This window comes from Acipenser ruthenus, chromosome 4, assembly GCF_902713425.1.
Source record: "Acipenser ruthenus chromosome 4, fAciRut3.2 maternal haplotype, whole genome shotgun sequence".
In the NCBI taxonomy this organism is placed as follows: domain Eukaryota; kingdom Metazoa; phylum Chordata; class Actinopteri; order Acipenseriformes; family Acipenseridae; genus Acipenser; species Acipenser ruthenus.
The window spans coordinates 6,893,606-6,912,118 of NC_081192.1; the positions used below are offsets into that span (position 1 = coordinate 6,893,606).

Here is an 18,513-nt window from a genome sequence, read left to right on the forward strand (position 1 = left end):
CTTCATGATGCTCTCTGCGCTTTAAACGGACCTCTGAGACTATCACAGTGCAGGTGCATTTATACGGAGACTTGATTACACACAGGTGGATTCTATTTATCATCATTAGTCATTTAGGTCAACATTGGATCATTCAGAGATCCTCACTGAACTTCTGGAGAGAGTTTGCTGCACTGAAAGTAAAGGGGCTGAATAATTTTGCACGCCCAATTTTTCAGTTTTTTATTTGTTAAAAAAGTTTGAAATATCCAATAAATTTCGTTCCACTTCATGATTGTGTCCCACTAGTTGTTGATTCTTCACAAAAAATTACAGTTTCATATCTTTATGTTTGAAGCCTGAAATGTGGCAAAAGGTTGCAAAGTTCAAGGGGGCCGAATACTTTCGCAAGGCACTGTATGCGCCAATTTAAAAAAAAAAAAGCCTTGAATGTTACTTTTGTAAATAATTACTTAGTTTTTACAATTTTGTATGTACATATAGCAGTTTACACAATCTTTTGAAATGTTTATTTTATTATAGTTTTTCATTTTTTCAAATCATGCTTTATATAGGCTAATTTCAAAAGGCCTTAAGTTTATTTTTTCAGTTAAATTCAGTGTTTCTGCTATGCAAATGTTAGATATGATGTTCATAAATAAAACTTAAGTTGTATCTGATGGTTTGTGTTTCATTTTCACATCGAAGCTGTTTAAAATGTACCCGTCAAAAGGACTACTGCTGGCGGTTCTAGGCAGTAGCATAAACCTGGCGGTTCTAGTGTTAAGACTTTTCAGCAGAACCATGCTGCATGTGTGCACTGTATTTACTACTATAATATTCGACACTATAGGTAATGGAAATAGTTTGCCTTGTCAATGTAGTCAAATAATTCTTAAATAGATAAAAAGGCAAACATGGAAACAGTTAGATTCATAATAGCACACCTCAAGCATGCCAGCCTTGGTGGTCACAACCAGTATATCAGAATTGCTTTCGTCTTCCATGGTCAGCAAGTCATCTGTAGGGGAGGTAGCTCGGAACTGGAATGGCGTACTGGCTCCTCGGATTTCACCTTTATGCGTGACATAGCAGAACTGATAGAACTCTGCATCATCGTTTGGAACATAGTAACCTAGAAAACAAACCAAAGACAGTAACCCCATCAACAACATTGACCAGTGTCAAATTTATAGCAGTTATAAATAGTCTTGCCTTAAATAGTTAAAATAAATAAACAAATGAATTAATTAATTGAGCAAGATTACCTTGAAATACCACCACACAGTTAACTGATGTTCCTTCTACATACTTTTCTGAAAGAGGTGACCACAAAAAAGTATAGTAATCCCGAGCTGTGCTCCAGCCAACCTACAGAGAGAGAAAAAACCATGAACAGATCTGAATTACAGTGGCATTGTTTTCTTTGTCCCATTTTTTTCAACACTGACACGTAATATGGGCAGCTGGCTCTTTGAGCAAAAAAATAATAATATATGACACACACACACACACACAGTGGTTTGCAAAACTATTCACCCCCTTGCAAAGTTTTCACATTTTGTATTTTGTTGGCACCTGAGCATACTCCACAATGCTTTCAAATTAGACTTTACATGTAGAATCTACACAAACTACTCCACATTGATAAAGTTTAAAAAAAAAACATAGAATATAAATAGGTAAGATTTACAGGGAAAACAGATTAATCTCAGTTGCATAAGTATTCAACCACTTTGCTACTGCATCTATTTATTTCACAAAGCAATTTAAGCTCAACAGCATTCTTTAAGCAGTTAAAAAAAAAACTGAATATGTACAGGCAAACACTTGTTTTAATCGGCCATGATTATTTCGCTGGCGCTACAATGAGGGAAACTACAATGATTATATTCACGTTTGCTTGGCTTGGGAAGTTGGCAGCTGGCGGACAGCGGGGTGGCGATATAACGGGTACTGTTTTTATATTGGTGACTTGTTCAGAGAGAATAGCTGGCGGTATGCGAGGGTGGCGTTATAAATGGGGGCGGTATAACACGGAACAACTATAACTATGTATTATATATTAGATATATAGATACACACACACACACGTATATATACAGTTCTCACCCTTTATAACACTATAGTGGGGAGCCACAATTACAAGACCGTGCTATTTGTGTTCTGTCTTATGAGTATAAAAGGGCTACTGTAATGGCATTATGGAGCAAAAGGGAGCAGTTGGTAAACATTGTTTTGTTTATTCCTGAAAAATAAAGGAGACCCTACATTTGAACACACATATGCCACAGCTGCGTCTTCTCAACAGCCTAACAAAGTGGTCAAAGGCACATTTTGATTAATTATTAACATTACTGAAGTACTTTAGGCCTTTTGTAGCTGTTGAAGCTAACTGAACAACCAAGAGTCAAATTTAAGTTTAATAAGCATTTACTTGTTTCACAAGTAAATGTGGAACAGGTGCCTTTGAAGAATAAAAATAAAAAACTCAACATTTAGTTGCTCACTTATTACAGTAAACAGAAAACAGGTTGACAACAAAAGCGGAAACAAAAACTGTGATTTACTTAAGTTGTGTTTTTTTTTTTAATTATATATATATATATATATATATATATATATATATATATATATATATATATATATATATATAGATATACACACACACACACACACAGTTGCATCCACAACCTCTGCACTCTGCATCTTTGGGGAAAATACTTTAAGCAGCTTGTTTAAAATATCCAATTGCTCTCGTCTGAGATCAAGATAGCGAAGAGCTTCTTTTGTGGCACTTCGGTCACTCAATACTGCAGATAATGGGCCTCGGTGTTTGGAAAGCCGTTCAGTAGGTTGCTTTCTGTCTCATTGGTACGTCTTGTAAAAGCACTTTGCAGAGACCAAACTGCTCTTGCCGCTGCTGTAGTTCAGCCTGTTCTGTAGAACTAATTTGAAGTGGCCAAACAACTTTCTAGACCCACAAATAATAGTCAATCTCCTTTACTGCCATACCTTTTGAAACTGTGCCCTCCACACCTTACAGCAGTTAAGCCCATTTTTTTCTGTCATGAACAACATATTGGTGGCGTTAACTGCAACTATTTTAGAGATGGATCGCAAACTCTGACAGTATATCCTCTAGTTAGGTGTTGCTGTAGATTCACAACAGTGTGGCTCTCTTGCAATCAATTTTGTAGCTAGAAGTTTCGTTTTTAAGCACCACTCACCATCTATGTAGTGGCAAGTTACAATCATGTGTGACTCGTTTGCTACGCTTCTCCAGTTATCTGTTGCCAGGGCAAGAAAAGGCACATTTTCCAGTTGGGATGCTATTTTTCTATCAGTGTGCTGCCGTTTAATAATTTCTGTAACTGTTTTGTGACACGGCACCTTGTACTGTGGTTCAAGGTGACGTAGCAACTCAATGAAAGGTTTGTCTTCAACAGTACTGAGTGGACGCATTCCCTGTACAAGGAAGTTGATTACCTTGCTTGTTATTTCGTCCTAGCATGACTGTTAGCGGGGTTTGTTTTTTTGAAAAGTCGTTGATGGTTTCTTTGTAAAGTATAGCATGCTGCCGTTTCACATGTTCCCACAAATTGGTAGACCACCATGACAACCGAGTCGTTCTGTGCAGATTTTGCATTCCACAGCATTCTGTTGATCTATTTCTATTTTTTTTAAAGAAAACCAATCCTCAGAGTTGGGGAACATTGTCAGAGCAGAAGGAAGCAAGTTTTCTTCCAGGACAACCTTGTACTTGGCTTGATTCATGCCTAAGCTGCCCGATTCCAGCCTTGCTGAAGCACCCCCAGATCATCACCGATCCTCCACCACATTTCACAGTGGGTGCGAGACACTGTGGCTTGTAGGCCTCTCCAGGTCTCCGTCTAACCATTAGACAACCAGGTGTTGGGCAAAGCTGAAAATTGGACTCATCTGGGGGTGCTTCAGCAAGGCTGGAATCGGGCAGATTTGTCTTTGTGAAGGACGCATGAATCAAGCCAAGTACAAGGTTGTCCTGGAAGAAAACTTGCTTCCTTCTGCTCTGACAATGTTCCCCAACTCTGAGGATTGGTTTTTCCAGCAGGACAATGCTCCATGCCACACAGCCAGGTCAATCAAGGTGTGGATGGAGGACCACCAGATCAAGACCCTGTCATGGCCAGCCCAATCTCCAGACCCGAACCCCATTGAAAACCTCTGGAATGTGATCAAGAGGAAGATGGATGGTCACAAGCCATCAAACAAAGCCGAGCTGCTTGAATTTTTGCGCCAGGAGTGGCATAAAGGTCACCCAACATCAATGTGAAAGACTGGTGGAGAGCATGCCAAGACACATGAAAGCTGTGCTTGAAAATCAGGGTTATTCTACCAAATATTGATTTCTGAACTCTTCCTAAGTTAAAACATTAGTATTGTGTTTAAAAATGAATATGAATTTATTTTCTTTGCATTATTCGAGGTCTGACAACACTGCATCTTTTTTGTTATTTTGACCAGTTGTCATTTTCTGCAAATAAATGCTCTAAATGACAATATTTTTATTTGGAATTTGGGAGAAATGTTGTCAGTAGTTTATAGAATAAAACAAAAATGTTCATTTTACCCAAACACATTCCTATAAATAGTAAAACCAGAGAAACTGATAATTTTGCAGTGGTCTCTTAATTTTTTCCAGAGCTGTATAAACTGAAACTTCCATCATCAGCTTTTTACTTCTTAGGATTTATTTTTTTAACAAAAGGTTCAGGTTACGTAGGCCGAGTGTTTGCGTATGCCTGCTATTATGATCACCTGCGTCTTTCACCAGCAAAACTAAAAAGATAACAGCCCTAGACATCTGAACACCCAGACTAAGTGTGAAGCCACAGTTATACCTACTGAGGGCAATCAGGTAAGCGTTCTCATAACCTTTGAGTTACGTTACCATATATAACATTTTTAAGGTATGTTAATATGAACTGTCTACATGCAGTAAAAGTTTGAGCTTCTGAAAATGCTGGCTCGGTTCAGTTTTACCTTTTGTCGGTAAATAGTAAAACCAGAGAAACTGATAATTTTGCAGTGGTCTCTTAATTTTTTCCAGAGCTGTATATATACATATTTCATATAATTATATATATATATATATATATATATATATATATATATATATATATATATATATATATATATATATATATATATATGTGTGTGAAATATGTATGTATATATATATATTATATATATATATATATATATATTTCAAATATTATATATATATATATATATATATATATATATATATATATATATATATATATATATATATATATATATATATATATATACACTACTTAATATCACAAGCTTGTGTAACTAGAGCTGCAGTTGGTCAGGGAGGCTTTTATATTAACATACACTTATAGCACTGTCTACTGGCAGTATCGCTTTACCGTTCTGCAGTGGAAAGAAAACCGCGACACCGTCAAAATAATGTAAAGGTGCATCTAAAATCACGTTCTGGCATTGATTAAATGGTAATCAGAGTTATAGTTCACTTTAAATATACTGTTTATGTGCAAGTAAAAGGGTAGGTATTTAAATATCTATGTGTTTTCAAATAAAATACACTTTGTTTTGCTGAAACAGTATGTTTATAACTGGTTTACATTATTGTTAAGTGTAAACATTTTGTATGAACAAATGTCCACAAACAACCTGTAGTAAAATTGTATTATTTTGGCCTGGTGAAGTTGTAAAAAGCAGGACGGTACCTATATTATGAATTCTACCAGCGACAGTGTTGTTTGTTTGTCATTCAAGCTTGCATTGGAAGCTGAAAAGCTCACCTATATTATTTGTGTTTAGGGAAACCTGTGGTGTTTAGGGGAGAGGGTTGTTGGACACAGTTATAGTCAATATGTGTATCGTATTGTGTACAATAAACCAATTTTTCTTTAATATTCTTTGGTGTGGCTTAAGTTTTTCCAGTGTGGCTAAAAAAATAAAGTTACTTTGGCCACAGTGGCTAACTAAATGAAAGTTTTAAAGGGAACACAGACAGCAGTCATGAGTAGCATGTATTTACATGATTGATTTCAGGAAAAAAAAAAATCAACTGAACATGAATCATTCTGTACACAGTTCTGCAACTCAGCGACAGTTTAATTATAAATCAGATGTTTGCCTACTCTTAACCCTCCCAGGCAACACTCCCAGCTCCCTCACCGCACAGAACACTGATGTTGCTTTTAAGTTTTTATTTTCTGCTACATGAAAGACCTGATATAGCTTCAGCAGGTTGAAACAAGAATAAGCATGCCATACTCTAAATAATATTGAAAAGTGTGCAGCCATGTAATACACAAGAGGCGGAAACTCCAGTGTGTTACACATTAACTTAAAAGTAAAAGGCCTCCAAGAAGACATGTCAGCATTCATTAGTTAATGCCTCTTTGAACCGCAAAACTTAAGCTTTTAATCAAGCGTCACTTTTTATTATTCTTTTTCATCATCAGTCTCTATTCTTATTTACAAAACAGTCTGTCTCGTAAACAGCATTACAGATCAGAAGTGAGAACAGCAACAGGGCAAACTGTACCAAAAGATAGCTTATCATTATAAATAATCTTTAGTTCAAAGAAAGACGAACATTACATATTTTGTTAAGTTCAATTCTAAATACTCTGCTAAAGTTTAACATGGAGACAAATGATTGACAGCTAAAATAAGATGGAATGTTTGAGAATCCGGTATAGATTGTAGGAGGCTTGGGTTTATTTTAAGGTATTTGTATCTATGGTTAGATTTCGCCCAAGGAGATTACATAACACAGATGAAGTCACTACTGTAGAGTAGCTGAAATGGTTAATGTGTTATATGCAACTATAAAAGCAGTGGACTGCAAATTCATACAAGCTCCCCTCATGGGGATGCTAAAATAGTTAGATACTGTAGTAAATGTGAGGGACCAATCACAAAAATATTGTAGTGCAGAGTATTCACCTCTAGTGCTTGAGCAGACCTTGCCATACTAAGTACAGAGCAATGCATTTAACTTCAAACATTATACATTCGAAGTCAAGTCTACAGACATTTCAGTTAACGTCTTCACCATTGTAACCTATTTAACATAAAATGCTGTAAGTGGTGTGTACTACTGTAATTAACAATATACCAGGGAACAGTTTTTTTTTTTTTTGTAGTTCTAAGTTTGTAACTACTTGCCACTAGGGGGCAACAGACACTTATAAACCATACTCCTCATTTATCTGATCTTCGGCATCATCTTGCTCAGAAATGCTCCTTCAGGCAGGCGACATTTTATTAGGGTTATTCTACCAACACAGCACTAGAAAAAGTACAGATCTTTCAACACTATCCATTTGAAATGTACTGTTATAACTTAACTACTGCTTTTCAGGGTGGATACAATGTGCTCAGATCAGACCACAAGACAAGGAAATAGTCAAAACAGCATTGCCTCGGATACTTTCCAGTTAGCTTTTAAAGTAGTAGAAGCCAGTCTGAAAGAGACAACTTTGTTTGAATGGGCAACAGTTTGCTGACTGAGCAAAAACATGATAACTAACACATTGGTAAGTCCATTCTCAATAACCTTGATTAACATTGCATATAAAAAAACATAAATCAATGTTTCTACACTTTTGGCATGTTCTTACCAGTGATATGTAAAACTATTAACCTCACTGTAAAGTATTTACAGCATGCACAACTTCCATTTAGTCCTGAGTTACCGTCCAACAAAGGTGAAAAACAGACTTACCTTAAAAATGCCAACCCAGTCTTTCGGATGAGGCCTGATGTGTGGGGTCAGAGTGTAATGACACTCCAGAGCAGCATGTGGAAGGTAGCTTTTTGCCACATTTTGAAAAATCACATGAGCAAAGTTTGACATCTCCGTGGTGTTGCCAGACGCCGACAGGTCTTCAAATAATGACATTCTCTTTTTCAATTGTCACGTCTTCTGTAAAACAAATAAGATTACATTGTAACTGATTTAGTCCTCCCATACATCCTTCTACCCGTATACTTCTGTGGTATGTTATTTTACAATTAACATTCCCCCACCCTCCTCTAGTTACACATCAGTCTCTCACTTGTCTGATGACATGGACAAGGGTCCATGTGGTCTTTTTGGTATCGTCAATAATGATGTTTTCAGCATTTTTATTAGTTTCCTTATTTGGAACAGCAGATAAGAACATGTTTTTGAAATGCTATAATGTGTATACATTTGCATCTATTGTAGACTACATCTGGCCATAATATGGACATGACACTTCATGAACACTTACACCACGTCATTTCTCATGCTGGAAATGTCCCTTGCACATTGAAATTACTAGTACTAGACTCATTCTGGCTTTGAATCAAGCTCTTAAGTTGGAGCAGGGGACTGGGATCTGTACAGTATGTGGATATCACCTAGCATTGCAGGTTGACAAATGGAGTTAATCACTGCAGATGTATTGTCTGATGCAGATTTCAGTATTGGCTGACTAATGTCCGACAATCACTTTGAATGAACGGATGACCGAGTGTCTTGGATTCCACAGTTCTTCTAAAGCTTGACTGGAGCACCTCAAAACAATAGTAAAAAGTTCAGGCTGTTCATTTTGCCTTGCTGTGTTGAAAGCTCAGTTCATATCTATTGGACAGCAAATACTAAACAAAGACACAATTGATCCAAATGTATTGTCTACCAAAACCAGCCAATCAATACTTTGCACTGATGAAAGCAACCAATCCTGTACCTGCAATTGCCGAGTCAGCCAATCACAGCTTGTCAGTTCGACTGAAGCTCAGACAGCACATTTTAACAAGAAACCAAGACACAGACGATTCAGTAATAATGCTCCAATCTGGCTCTGTCCATATAAACTATAAGCAGCACCGACAAGCAAAAAAAAAAAAGTTTAATAAGTTTAGTTTTTTTGTCCAATTATGTATGTGATCCTTTATGAACATTTTTGGGACGATTTTCCAAAAACGTTTCTCATCGGAAGGGTATCCGACAAATCTAGGTATTAAAGTGTTATTTTTTTTTTTTAATGATAAAAACAGTTTTCTAAGCGATAGTGCCCTCTCGATGAAGGCTCTACTGTGCAGTAGTTGTCCATGTCAAAGTACCTTAAACTCTTGTGTTGTATGGTATACGCTAGAGCCAATGTAAGTGAATTACCTGGCAACAAGAATATGCAGGAAGGCTGGCACTTCACAAATGTACACTAAATCATAGCATCTGCAGTACCTGAATACGGAAATTGTCCAATGCTGGATCCATCAGTGGTCACAGATCTGAAACCTCCAAGACATGCCTGCAGAGTTACTAGACCAGTAACAACACACCAAGAACTGAATCCCCAGCATGCCCTCTCATGGCCACGACCTCCAGGACTGAAACTTTGACAACGGCACGGTTTCGATTGGTATTTTCTTTTTTGGTTTATAAGGTACAATGCTACCATCTGCTTGTAGCCCGACTGGCAGACAGTTTACTGTATTGAGAGTAATGGTAGTTCCTCGCGCCAAGTTATCAGCAAAGCGTGAGAACTGCCAGACTCTCTGTACAGCAAGGATAGTTTACATGTTTTCAGGACACTGGTGCAGCAAAAGTAAAATCAGCCAAAAGCACCATTTCACTTTTAAATTTGTAGTTCCCAACACTTAGGTGAAATGTAGAAAAAAAAGTCAATACCTGTCCAATTAAGAGAAATAAGTCGCCAAAGTAAGGTAAAATTGTCCTTCTCCTTTTTCTCCCAATATATATTTTTTGCAGACCCCAGGCACATTTATCCATGCATATGTATATTGCTGGACATCTGAGTTTAATGACAATTAACTTGTTTTGTCAACATGGAAATATACCAGGGAATGCATTTATTTTGACGTCTATCATTTAAATGAAACGATTTATTGATATTTTAAAATGGACTAGTCGCATGCATCGTAGACAAAAAATAAATAAATTGAAGACCCCAAGGAGTTTTAATCCATGCCTATGTATATTACAGGACATCCAAGTTTAATGGCAATTAACTTGTTTGTCAACATGGAAATATACTAGGGAACTCACTTATTGTGACATCTATATCATTCACATTAAATGATTTATTTCTGTTTTAAAAGATTTTTTTGCATGCAAAAAAATCTTTATATAGGCCTAAATAATGAAAAAGGGTGTGGTATGCATGGGATTTGATGAACCTATAACCTTCAGTTTGCAAGCGTGTTGTGTTATACTGTCAGTGCTACATGATTAGTTGACAAGCAGCATTTTGAAAGATGAAGTCAGCCAGCTGAGAATTCTCTGGACTTTGTTATATTTTAGATATTTTTGCACCATCATTCATCTTCATCATCATCCTCCTCAGTCTGAGATTCTCATCTTGAGCTCTGAAAAATGTTTGGTTTCCTGTCAGTGTAACGCTCATTGTGGTCCCTATTGGCGCAAAAAAGTACGGTTTCCTCTCTCACTACTGGTTGATGAGAGTAACGCTATTTGTGATCCCCACTGGACAGAAAGGAATGTTAATTTCTGAGAATTAGCTATGTTGAAGGATAGCCTATATATCTGGTAAAAGTAAAACAAATAAATAGTTATATAAATATTGAAAAATTAATACATACATAGACATGTATTTATTTATCTTGGTATTTTTTTTTTTTTCACTATGATATAAACACTGCTGTTTAACACTATGAAATGAAAATAAATACTCAGTTCTTGTTCAATTGTATATTAGTGAAGATTTATGTACATAAAGGTAGTCATGCTTTCATATATTTTTACTTTCAAATGAAATATTGTAATGACCCGGACAATTGCTTTGTTGCAGGACTTGTTGTCTGTTCAGTTTGTCTCGTCTTTTATAGCCTATATGTTACATGTATTGTAAGGGGAACAGGTCATACCGTTAGCATGGGAAGGGGGAGTGAGTGAATGACTGGGGAGAAAGTGTGTTGTTTACGGGGGTTGCAGAGCATTTTGAGAATTCAATACCGTCTCCCTGAGTACTACTTCCTAAACATAAAAATGTTACAAATATACTAAATGAAAGGATCAAGCTTATTATGATAGTTTGCACAATCAATCATATGAAAGCTTTCAATACAATCAGGATAATACACAATCATTATTTACAAAATCTTGTTCGCCTTGTTATTTGTTAAAAAATAACTTTACTGCTATACTACTTGCAAATGTTGTGAAATGGAAGGATGAACTTTGTGGTGTGAAACCTAGGGTGTCTGCATTGGAAGCATATCTTGGGATCAATTCCCACACAGGGTTTATATTGCAAACTAAAAAAAATTAAGTGTATTTTATTTGTGTAAAACGTTTTTAATGTAAAATGTAGTTGATATGAATGACTTTCATTGAACATACATACTTCTGCACACAACTAATTTGCATATATATATATGAGAGAGAGATAGATAGATAGATAGATAGATAGATAGATAGATAGATAGATAGATAGATAGATATAGATATAGATATATAGATACATAGATATATATGAAACCCTTCTTGGATGTTGCCACCACCGAAGAGAAAAGACTGCAACTCCTGCTAAATAAGTCAAAATCCCCAAATATCTGAATTAAATACATATTAAAGTTATGTTATATTTGTTTTATGCTAAATGTAAATACGGTGTAAATTAAACTTTTTTCTTATTTTTTTCAAAAAGAGCACATACATACACATGAAAAACTAATAAAATCAACTTTATGCAATAAACTTTTGTGCAAACAGGGGTAAAAAGCTGTATGCACATATAACATTATATAACAAATAATTACAAAAATAGCATAAAACAAATATAACTAATATGTATTTAATTCAGATATTTTGGGATTTGGACTTATTTAGCAGGAGTTGCTGTCTTTTCTATTCGGTGGTGGCAACATCTAAGAAGGGTTTCATATATATACATATATATATATATATATATATATATATACATATATACATATATATATATATATATATATATATACATATATATATACATATATATATATAAACAGTAATGAAAAATAATTTAGAACATAAAAGAGAAACCAGATATAGTCAATGAAACACAACACATTATTCAAATTCTTTGTCGTATTATATATTTAAGGTAAGGCAAGTTTATTTTTCCGTTAAAAGTGCTCCCGGCAGGGGGCTCCCGAGTGGTGCATCCAGTAAAAGCATTCGCTAGAGTGCAGGATGCGTTCTATAGCCTGGACGTCGTGAGTTTGAGTCCAGGCTATTCCACAGCTGACCGTGGACGGCAGCTTCCAGGGGGCGGCGCTCAATTGGCCGAGCGTCGCCGGGGGGAGGGAGGGTTAGGTCGGCCAGGGTGTCCTCGGCTCACCGCGCACCAGCGACCCCTGTAGTCTGGCCGGTCGCCTGCGGGCTTGCCTGTAAGCTGCCCAGAGCTGCGTTGTCCTCCGACGCTGTAGCTCTGAGGCGGCTGCACGGTGAGTTCGCAGTGTGTAAAGAAGCGGACGGCTGACGGCACACGCTTCGGAGGACAGCGTGTGTTCATCTTCGCCCCTCCCGAGTCAGCTCAGGGGTGGTAGCGGTGAGCTGAGCCTAAAAAATAATAATTGGGCATTTCAAAATTGGGGAGAAAATAATAAAAAATAATTGGCAACTACTAAATTTAAAAAAAAAAAAAAAAAGTGCTCCCGGCAATAATGTTCTGCCGCCCGGCTGTACAGAATTCCTGCGGAGAACAGTTATAGGTATTGGTGCACGGGATATATGTTACAGCACAGGTGATGTTAAATGTATATTTGTATTTAGACACGAGGATGGCACAATCACTTCAGATTAAAAGGGGTATTTGTATGGAAGGCACGGAAGTGCACAAATTAGTTCACGTGCAGATGTACCGAGATTCCAAATTGAATGATTGATTAGCAATCGAGTCTCGGTACACCTGTATAAAAGATGCAGTGTTTCATTCACTCGGGGTTGTGTGTTCAGTGTGAAAGAATGGGAGTGAGGAAAAATAAAAAGTAAAATAATTACAATTGCTAGACGTGCTGAATTAGATCAGCACGATACTTGTTTGTTTAGCGTCCGTCCCTTTTGTTAGTGTCCGTTTCATTTTGTCTGTTTTGCCTGTATTTAATTTGCCCAACGCGCCGTTTGTTTGGTGGGCAGTGTTATGTGTTTTGTTTAAATCTTTTGTTTATTTAATAAAACACTGAGTGGCAGCCATAGCGCTTCAGTTTCAACCTGTACTTTGTTTTGACTATCGCTTCCTGAACCTGACGTCACCACCCACACGCCCCACAAAGTCATCTGTGACAACGCTTATTAATCCACACACAAGACACTTATCAAATTGCAATATATTTAAATATCTGGAAGAGATCATCTGGACTCACTTTATAAATGTTACTGCATGTTGCAGAAGAAGTTAGATATCTTGTAAATGTTTTTAGTTTTTCTAAGGTTTGAATAATCTTGTCTGAACCTTTATTCTCATTTGCAGTCATGATAACACTGCTGTTTCTAAACATGAATCCAGTGGCACCTTGTTCTGAACAGTACTGTATCTTGTGGAGAGCCTGTGATCTTTCATTTGTTGTGGAGGAGGCATCTCCATCCCAGAAATGGTTGCCTTGGAAACAACATTGTATTTAGTAAACACTTCAGAAATGCAAAAACCAGTTCAGCTTGTAGCTATAGCATTGTTTTATCTCTACTCGGGACTATTTACTTAGAGTGCAGGCTCAGTGTAGATGAGGTACTTGAAGCAGCTATTTGTAATGCTATTGTTAAGCAATTCCAAGACTGAATTAATGGCAGCAATGCCTGCCTAGGTACAGCACAGAAAGCTGCTTGATAGTAAAATTACTCCGCGTATTGCAGATTTGTACATTACGTAGCCCACTTAATTTACCAAGTATGGGAATAAAGTCATGTGAAAGGTAGTGAGAATCTGCAGTTCTGCAAGACTTCACTACATGCTCATGATGAAAGAAATAAACACTGTACTGATAAACCTTATAATGTTTTTGATGGAGTGGAAACATATCAAAACACCACCATATTGAACAGAACAATACGTAGAGTAATAATATGGTTGATTTTAACAAAAGCAGATCTAACCAATTTTTTTAAATCAATTGCTCACCAATCACTAGGGATGTGCTTTTAGTACATTTTTTGAAGGTTTAAACCATATCTACATACACCCACTCTTTATATTACATTCTGATACTGACAGCACTGGTTAGTATTTCCTAAGCAAATAAACCCTAAATAAGCAAATAACATTTTAACATCGCAAAGACTTGACTACAAAGTAATACAAAAATAAAAAATAAACAAGTACACAAAGTATATATTGAAATGTTTATATTTATGTTTGTAATTAAAGTTGCTAGTGGAGATATACCTATATACATATTGAACACATTTTCGGATAGTATAATGTTTTTAGAATAGTGTGTTTCTTAAAAGGTTCATTTAAAAACAAACCTATTCCGTTTTTGTATTTATTTTTTTAATATTAAGTAACTTTATCCAAAGTTATAAAGTTTAAAAAAAAAAAAAAAATTAAAAAGGGATGATCACCCGCTGTACAACGCTAATGCAAAATGGCTACAGGAAAGCGAAAGCGAGCTGTGCTTACAATTGGAAAAAGTTGGAAATACTTGCACTTCTGGAAAAGGTAACTACCAGGGATAAAATAGCACAATATTTTGAAACTGTAAAGAGCACTGTAACATATTAAAAAGTCTGCCTCAGAGATTTAAAAGTTTGCTGTCTTCAATAGTAGGGGTGGGATTTGAGGTCTACTGTTGCTCAAGGCCAGTACTTGAGCATTACAATTTCCAAGTACTCGAATCAAACACCACTGTCCTCTACATACTGTAGTAGTGTGCATAAACCTCCCAAACATTGCCACAAGTCCTATTTAAATGCCAAATTAACACACAATCAAGTAATATATTAAATAACTAATATAATGTTTGCCATCTTGTGCAATTAATTGTATCTATGGTCAAGTATTACTATATAACAAAGTATTCAAATTCACGTAGCCATATAACTTTACATAAATTTTTTTTTTTTTTTTAAAAGATGCCTGGCCTACCTGTTTCTTTGAAGTGTGTCTCAGTGGTCCTTTACTTTAGTGCAGTAGTTCCAACATTCAAATAAAAACTGTACTAAACATAAAACGGTGTTCGGTCCAAAAGCTTACAGAACAATTTCAAATGAAAAAAGCCTTCCACCTATGGGAAGATTGGGGAATGGGGTCCACGAGTCTGTGGTAATTGCAACTTTTTCTCCTTTTGAAAGTTTTGTATGAACAGCTGCAGCACAATTTTCTTTAAGTTTTTCCAGCCTCGCTGTTATTGTTTTATGGGTCGGCACACTATTGGATAATCTTACATCGATTTAAAAAATGCAGCATTCACGATTCACACGCAGTCTTCACAGGGGATAATGTGATCACGCCCTGTTCGGCCAAATCTATAGCAAACGTTGTTATGGATGTTTGCTTTTTATTGCCATCAGTAGTTCCATCCATAATAATTCTGAATGTTTTCATTTCAAATGGTGAAGCACTGAACTTGTTTTTGTGGTACGGCAATTTTGTTTGGCATAATTATTTGCATACCACGGTTTTCTTGTCGATAAATTACTAAAATTAACCACTTCTTTAGAGCTCATACATTTAAACATTTAAAATTCCCATCCCTAATCACTAGCACGACCTTTTATAGCCTCAGGCCAACCTTTCTGGATGGATACGTAACCAGGAAAATGAAAAGCCATATAAAAGCTACACTGTAAGTTACACTGAGATCCAAACAAAGCATTACTGTATATTCACATAATGATTCTTCATCAGATCCTCAGAGACAGATGACATAAAAGAAAAGATTTCTAGCAGACAAAATCTAAATAAAAAAGTGCTAAAAAATGGGTTGGTTTGGTATGAAACTACTGGTATGATTTTGCTATCTTGTTTTTGAATTCATGTTTGTTAATTCATGCATTTATAATCCGTCAATGTTTTTCTTAGTTTTGTGCCTTGTACATTAACAGATTGCCAGGGGAATATTGGTGTGATGCATGACACACCAACATTCTAATCCTTCAACACAAAGTATTTGTCTTTTCTTGAGGCACAGTGATACTTGGCGATAGAGGTGAATCACTCAAATCATTAAAATGCTTTCAATGAAGATTTGCTTAGTTTTTTACCGTTAGATATGTGTCATCCCGTGGCACAGCATTTGAAAAGGAATCTTCTAGTACAGTATAGTATTACATAGTGCACAATATTCCAATATGAGAACCATTTGGTTGATGGCACCAGCATATTTCCCCTAAAGTGTTTATTATCATGCAAAGATTACCGTGCAAATAAACAAATCAATAAATAAAACGATATATATATTATATATATATATATATATATATATATATATATATTATATATAGATATAGATATTTATCTCTCTCTATATCTATATATCGAGAGAGAGAGAGAGAGAGAGAGAGAGAGAGAGAGAGAGAGAGAGAGAGAGAGAGAGAGAGAGAGAGAGAGAGAGAGAGAGAGAGAGAGAGAGAGAGAGAGAGAGAGAGAGAGAGAGAGAGAGCTTAAATGCCGGGAATTAGTTTTTAGCATCACATGAGCGGTTTTCCCATCACAAGGTCTAAAGTCTCGGATTCTGCTTTAAATATACCGTTGCATTAATCATATTCTCTTTCACTCTGTTCACACATCTTAAAAAGTTTGCTTCGAATGGAGCAATAAATATATCTTTATCCAAACAGCTTCGCTATGGAAACCGGAACATAAATGGTGTAATAAACTGTTTATGTATTACTGTAGACATCATCATCATTACTATTATTATTATTATTATTATTATTATATTTGTCATTTGGCAGACACGTTTATCCAAAGCGACTTACAGAGAGACTAGGGGTGAACTATGCTTCATCAACGGCTGCTGCAGTCATTTGCAATACCCCTCGTTTTTACCTCATCTACTGCAATACTTACTGAAATCTTGCATGTTTTATTTTATTTGTTTGTTGTTTTCCCAGTAAAAGTGATATTGTTTACATCTATTATTAAAAATTGGTGGTTTATAATAAAGTTGTGGTACAGTAGAAGAATGCTCCAGACTGGGAAGAATTCATTAGGTAACAGATTTCTTCACTCAGATTCTTTAAAACGTGTACATGCCGGTAGTACACAACTTTACCAAAATGCACCCATTATGTCATTTTTAAATTCCTCATTATCGTTTTCTAGAAAATTCCACAATGTTCGTGTATCTGGTATGACTATGATCAAGAAAAGAAAGGCCTGAATGAGTCAATCACCTGACTACTTAACACGTCACACATTTTGTCTATATATATATATATATATATATATGCGAAGCTACACCCTCTGCTTAACCCAATTGGTTGCCTACCATTGTTGACATTTTTGTTAAATGGCGTACTTTGCAGATTCTTGCAACTGATTGGCCAAAGAGGGTGCCAATCCACAATATTATCGTTTCCCTGATACCATTAGATTAATTTTAATTTACTAAATATATGAGACACATTTCTGGTCATATAACAAAACGGCACAATACTGTGCCTATTAAAATAAATAAAAACCGTACTTTAGTATCTCACAGGTAACTAGACTAGGTATACATTATAGTTTAAAAAAACAATATAGAAAACATCCGTGTTTATGACTCCATATTGCTCTTCTACAAATTTAAATAAATGCCAGTAACCTGCCCCACCAAACACAGATTTATCAGAACAGCATGTGTTTTATATGAGAAATAATACAATATACATAATTGTACACGTTCAGAGGCCCAGACTCAAGCGCTCTCAACATAAACTGTGTTCAACGTACACTTTTCTTTTCGTGTCAACGTTACTAACCTATAAAAGAATAGTCTAGCAGTGATAATTTATAAGAAATCTGAATATTCTCGTAATCTGTATAAAATAATATTAATAAAAAACCGCCATGAAACGAAGTCCTTGCTTAGTAATGGTTCTGGTGCTGAAATGTGTGCCAAAGCTCAGAAGAATAATAAAAGATACTGACACTAATTAATCTGCTTCTTAAATATATATTTAGACCTTCTACACATGTACACATAAATAATAAAGCACAAAATATCTCGATTCCATGTAAGGTCAATGTAAAACTCCAACCTGTTCAGAAGTTGTGACGCAGTTCTACCATCAGTCGACCTTCTTCCTAACACACAGTGCTTGACGTAACTTCCTGAGTGGTATTGGTGTCAGTGGGTGCGTTCACGGAGATCATTCACGCAGATTCTGACCAATTTAACCAATGGGTGCGTTCATGGAGATCATTCTTAGAAGATAATTTGCTAAACTGGTCAGATCTCCGTGAACACACCCAGTGTGAGATTTAATTTAGTCAACCGGTAGTTCAAAACGAAAGTACAGTATGCTACTGTACTGTTTTGTTTTGTTTTCTTGCGCTTGCACTTAAATAT

General features: G+C 36.0%; 1 protein-coding gene across 3 annotated transcripts in view; it reads right to left on the reverse strand.

The window, feature by feature from the left end:
• Window positions 1–18,513, reverse strand: part of LOC117399635 (tax1-binding protein 1 homolog B-like) — a 43,751-nt gene extending 25,238 nt beyond the window's left edge. Inside the window, exons 1-4 of one of the 3 annotated variants that reach the window (XM_033998933.3) lie at window positions 18,203–18,513; window positions 7,754–7,951; window positions 1,248–1,350; window positions 927–1,114 (exon numbers count right to left, since the gene is read on the reverse strand). In XM_033998933.3, the coding sequence (XP_033854824.3) occupies window positions 927–1,114; window positions 1,248–1,350; window positions 7,754–7,930 (468 nt within the window). In that variant the 5' untranslated portion in view covers window positions 7,931–7,951; window positions 18,203–18,513. Of the gene's footprint in view, window positions 1–926; window positions 1,115–1,247; window positions 1,351–7,753; window positions 7,955–18,202 lie in introns of all 3 variants that reach the window. The other 2 variants (XM_033998932.3, XM_033998934.3) reach the window with 2 other exon arrangements.